General features: G+C 40.8%; 1 protein-coding gene across 1 annotated transcript in view; it reads left to right on the top strand.

Annotated features, from left to right (window-relative positions):
- Positions 1-238: 238 nt before the first annotated feature.
- The window catches only part of LOC115177759 (zinc finger protein 180-like), a gene marked incomplete at its 5' end in the record, with an annotated part of 42,332 nt that continues 36,570 nt past the window's right edge, over positions 239-6,000 (top strand). The window contains one exon of the mRNA XM_029738733.1: positions 239-676. Within this exon, the coding sequence (XP_029594593.1) occupies positions 239-676 (438 nt within the window). The remainder of the gene's footprint in view (positions 677-6,000) is intronic.

The raw sequence follows: 6,000 nt of genomic DNA, 5'->3' as shown, positions 1-6,000 counted from the left end.
GCTGTTGTAGGCCTTTAACCATCTGTCTGACTTTGTTGACACAGGAGAGAGACGTGACTATCGTGGATCCTCTGGGGAGCCTCAACAACATCATGATGCTGAAGACACAGAGAAGTCTCTCTCCAGATCAGAACACCTCAAGAAACACCTGCAGAGATCCACAGGGAAGAGAACTCACTGCTGCTCTGACTATGGGAAGAGATTCACCTCCTCAACAGGCATTAAAATTCATCAGAGAATCAACACAGGAGAGAAACCTTATAGCTGTGATCAATGTGGGAAGAGTTTTGTTCGATCTGGCCATATGACATTACACCAGAGAATACACACAGGAGAGAAACCTTTTAGCTGTAATCAATGTGGGAAGAGTTTTGCTGCATCTAGCAGTCTGACTCTACACCAGAGAACACACACAGGAGAGAAATCGTTTAGCTGTGGTCAATGTGGGAAGAGTTTTACCTCATCTAGCAATCTGACTCTACACCAGAGAACACACACAGGAGAAAAATCTTATAGCTGTAATCAATGTGGGAAGAGGTTTGCTGCATCTAGCAGTCTGACTCTACACCAGAGAACACACACAGGAGAGAAACCTTTTAGCTGTGGTCAATGTGGGAAGAGTTTTACCTCATCTAGCAGTCTGACTCTACACCAGAGAACACACCCAGGAGAGAAAGTAGTAGCAGTATTTTAATGATGTCACAATGTAGAAGCCTAAACGTTTGCCCCCTTATCAATTGATTTCAGCATGATATGGATATTAGCCTCAGGGGGAAATCCAGGCTCTGAAATGGAAGAGTACTATTTCTGTGATTTAACAAAAAGTGACTAACAAAAAAATAGTTGTGTTACACTTACCACGTTGGTGACCCACTGGAATCAAGATGCAACACTTAAAAATGTAGCTAGCTGTTTTCTACAAATTGTCCTCTAACCAGGGATGTACACATTTCTCCCAGATTCCATGTGGTTTCTGAGCTGTTAGTTTTAACAGGACGTGCAACCCCATCTCCCTTCTCTCGCACAAATGATTTTAGCCTGATATCGAAGAGTTATGACAAATAAGTGTTGTGTTCCTTTGTTTAAAAACCCCTAAATGTAAATGCATCATTCCAAATGTAGCTGACTGTCTTCTGCAGGTTGTTCTCTAATCAGTCGAGGTAAAAGATATCTCCCATTTCCATGTGGTTTTTTAGTTGTGCTAGTTTCAACAGCACGTACAACCTGATTTCCACGCTAATCGATATCAGTGATTTATTGTTACTTGTCAAAACAAAAAAATTTTTGGTGCTTGTGTCCATGGTGAGGACAACTTGGTTTCTGATTGTCTCAAGGTTGGGCAGTCAAAAGGTTTTGTGTTTTGCGTTTAGCCAGTGAGTTGCCATGGATCTTATTTTGACTGCATGTTTTTCCGTTTTGGAGATGAGTTTTGTTTGGGCTCGTTCCAAGTGGACGAGAGTTCTAGAAGCTAGTGGGGGAAAAAATCGTTTTTTCTTGTTTTTAATTGTTGACAGCCAGTAGACACCATGTTTATATTGGTGAAGCATTGTAGTTGATTATAATGTGAAATAAAAGTTGTTTTCTGTTGGTGGTAAGCATTCTCTTAAGGTGTTACAGTCTTTGGTTTTTCCATTTATATTTTGAGGTTTGGATTTTAGCACGTATGGTGCACTGATTGGTGTCACGTTGTTTGTCAGTATGTGTTACACCTGTCCATCTCGTTAGTGGGAAGGTGTTTCACCTGAGCTGGTCCAGGTTCTATTTATGAGTGTCTGGCCCAGTGCTCCAGTTGCCTTGATAGATGTGGAGAGTCAACACCTTTAGTTGCACTACCTTTTTTGGTTTGCTTCCTGTTTTTCAGTTTGGTGTGGGTTTTTCTTTTGTTTCTGATTTAGTGGGTCTCATGGTGGGTGTCTTTTAGGTCCCAGTTGTTGTTACTAGTCAACTTTCAGTGGACACCGAGAGCAAAACTGCAAGATTATGTTATAATACTTGCATCAAATGGTTGTTTTATGCAACAGAGGGTTCTTAGAACTATTGTGTCTGTGTGTTCTACTGAGGATGGGCCTCTGGGAGATAACACTGACAGGAGATTTACAATGTCTTTTGGGCGATAAAACCTAAAGAGACCGCATTCCAGAACATGAGTTAATGTTTCTGTTCTATATGGTACCAGGGAGAGATGACCTCAGGGCCAGACCCTGGTCTCTACACAAAGAGTACTGTTTTTACAGCAGATACTAATTCTCAGCAGACAGTATCTTTCATACAAATCTTAACCTTGTGACCCGTTCTATACATCTGTTGTTCATCATGTAGGTTGAAAGGGGTGTATCTTGGCTATAAAAGACCTTTGTACTTTTGTCTCTGGGCTCTCAAGGAATCATCTGGGGGTGATTCGTCGACCAGCCATCATTATCGTAGAGCACTCAATTGATTCACTTTATATGTGTACGTTGTATTGACCTGCTCCCTTATAAGTGAATAAATATTTATTTTAAGAATAACTCTGACTTTTGTGATAAGTTTGTCTCCTCATTTGATATTAAAGAAATTAACAACCACATTTGGCGATGGGGATGTGAATCTTCACTTGGTGACTGACGACCTGGGTAAATGGTGCACGAGGGATCCCTCAATCTTGGGAGACCACACTTCGGGAACGGCGCAGGTGGACCCACCTTTGATCTGAGTGGATACCACATCTCGAACGTAGTTTTAAAAAAAGAATGAGGTGAGTGAAACACAAAGTGTAGTTTTTAGAAAAGCCTCATAGGCTGAGTGTGTTTTCCTGTGTGAGGGGGTGACCTTGGAGGTGTAAACAAGGCCGAGGCAGTAGGCTCTGAGTGTGTATTTCTGTGTGAGGGGGGCACCCTGGAGGTGTAAACAGGGCCCAGTCAGGAGGCTCTGAGGCTGTCAGCTATCTGTATGAACTGGATGAAAACTAGTAAGCTAGCTAACGGTACTGTACTGTAGCTCATACAACGACAACGGTCAAACCCGGCTTTCTAATATTTACGTTAATTAGCTATAGTAACGTTATGGAAGCTATTCACAGAAAACCATAATTGTCTTCGTTATTCATTATTAGTATGTTATATTATTCTATAAATTATTTCGATACATATTCAGAGCCAAACATCAACCCAACTTAACCTTTTTAACTGTTGTCGCATCCAAACTTGTCACCAGAGTTTTCAGTTGTAATTGCGAAGTTCCTGGAAGAAGTCCAGCAACAACGGAGGCTCCTCGATGAACCCACCTTCTAACAAGTTCTTTGAAGAACCTTATGGGGCTGTTTTTCATTGACCAACAACCCTACGGTTCTTAGGGGATCTGAAAAGAACTCCAGTTGAACCGTTCATTTTTAGTGTATTCGGCTCTATTTACTCTCAGATTCAAACATGCTGATTAGCATCAACGATCAAGTCAGCTGCTGCTGCTCCAATACAGTATGAGGTGAGACGGTGAACTGATGTTGAACTGGGCAGTCAGCTGCTGCTGCTCCAATACAGTATGAGGTGAGACGGTGAACTGACGTTGAATCATAATGATTAAGTTAATTAAAATGAATTAGTGAAACTGTTAAAAAAGAGTATATGGCATATTAAATATATTACTCTATTGTTATCATAAAGAAACATCATGGAATATTGTACATCATATTAGCATCAACATACATTATTGTTTCATTAAATTTCACATAATAAGGATATTTCTATTTTCAAGTACAGAAGTCAGAACCCATCACCTGTTATGTAAAAGAGACAGAATAATGCACAATGGTCAATGCTATCTGGGATCCTTGGGACATCCCTACCCTGACCTTAATCCCTACCTTAACCATTTTAAATGTCAAATTCAATGGGCTAGGGACGTCTCAAAGATGTATCTCTACCTGAAAATACATGATCTAAGTGATTGATAGTTGGTATTCAGCAGTCATAAAGCCTAATTTACTTTAATGAACTACTAAAATAGTGATTTTGTCAGACAGCATAGACAGCAGCTCTACACTTTGACTGACTGATCCATTCATTCTTCCATCCCTCCTCAGCCTTCCTCTCTGAAGGCGCAGTGAGGGTGGAGCTCAGTCAGAGAGCTGTTGAGGGACTGGTTGGGAAGAACACTTCTACAGCCAGAGAGGTGAGAGGTCACACATGGTTTAGATGGTAAATATTTATGTCCCCTTAGCGTTTCATCACGTCAGCAAAAATTAATATGTTTATTTAGATTAGTGCAAATTGTCCACTGATATTGGTGTAATTTCTCACCCCTTTTGGCTGTATGAACGTGAATTTCCCCTCAGGCACACACATTTGTTCTTTGATATTATGAAGGTAATTTGTGAAGAATGTACTTTTCCTCACATCTCTTCACATTGCTTATGCATATTCAGTGGCCTGACTGCATCCAGACTATGTCAAAGGCCCATCCTGGTAGATCTGAACCTAATGCAGCTTGGAGTGATCAGATGACAAAAGTCACATTTAGGTGCCAGGTGTAACTGAGGCCGTAGATGCTTCTTTGCCATTACTTTGTGTTTTATATAATATGACTAAATGTGTTTCTTTCTTTGTTACAGGGGCAGTCAAGAAATGGAACAGCAAGGCCACAGAACATGACATAAGCAGAGCTGTGGGAGACCACCTCAAGCCCCTGGTGGTGATTACCACTCCACCACGCCTTCAGCAGGCTTGAAAAGTGGGATTGATCCATTTGTTTGTTTCAGTTTTCAGTAGTTGAATCCTTAGACGTATAGTTGATTTCAACAAATGAACTGGGTTGGTTGAAAGGTGATACTAAACGTACATACAATGCACTATTTTGACAGCGGAAGATACACTGAATTTATATTCTTTTTCATACTAAGATATGTGTTGCTTTTGCACGAGTCTGTTGATTGGTCAGTCATTGGGTTAATATGTTCAAAACAAGCTTTATTTATACAGCACATTTCAGACATGGATGCAATGGCTTCACAGGAAAAAAACGAAAATAAACTATTTATACCACAAACATAAGTGGATAAAAAAACAAAGACTAATGAGCATCCTATGGAAATGCCATCGATTAAAATAGTAAGAATTGGATGCAATATCCAACCCAAAATATCAGCTTGTTTTACTACATTGTTTGTTGTTACGTTCCCCAGCAGGAAAACCAGAAATGTCCCTTAAATAGAAGAGGGAACTAACCACAACTAAACAGGTGAGGTACTGAAAGACACTATGGAGGTGTCCATTGAAAGTTGACTAGTAACAACAACTGGGACATAAAAGACACCCACCATGAGACCCACTAAATCTGCCCAAGAAGAGGCAAAGAAAAGAAAAACCCACACCAAACTTAAAGACAGGACGCAAACCAAAACGGTGGGGCAACTAAAGGTGTTGACTCTCCACATGTATCAAGACAACTGGAGCACTGGGCCAGACACTCTTAAATAGAACCTGGACCAGCTCAGGTGAAACACCTTCCCACTAATGACATGGACAAGCCAGCACAGGTGTAACACATTGACTAACGAGGTGACAATCAGTGCACCCTACGTGCTAACGAGCTATACGTGCTAACGAGCTATACGTGCTAACGAGCTATACGTGCTAACGAGCTATACGTGCTAACGAGCTATACGTGCTAACGAGCTATACGTGCTAACGAGCTATACGTGCTAACGAGCTATACGTGCTAACGAGCTATACGTGCTAACGAGCTATACGTGCTAACGAGCTATACGTGCTAACGAGCTATACGTGCTAACGAGCTATACGTGCTAACGAGCTATACGTGCTAACGAGCTATACGTGCTAAAGTCCAACCTCAAAACATAAATGGAAAAAACAAAGCTGTAACAACTTCCCCCTTAAGACAACAAATATATCCTAGATTTTTGTTGGACAAGTTTGCTCACCGCCAACAGAAAACAACTTCCATTTCACATTATAATCAACTACAATGCTTCACCTTCTACAATATAAACATGGTGTCTACTGGCTG

This window comes from Salmo trutta, chromosome 38 (genome assembly GCF_901001165.1).
Source record: "Salmo trutta chromosome 38, fSalTru1.1, whole genome shotgun sequence".
Lineage (NCBI taxonomy): Eukaryota > Metazoa > Chordata > Actinopteri > Salmoniformes > Salmonidae > Salmo > Salmo trutta.
The sequence above is the reverse complement of the archived record's forward strand: the minus strand, read 5'-3'. Positions and strand labels throughout refer to the sequence as shown.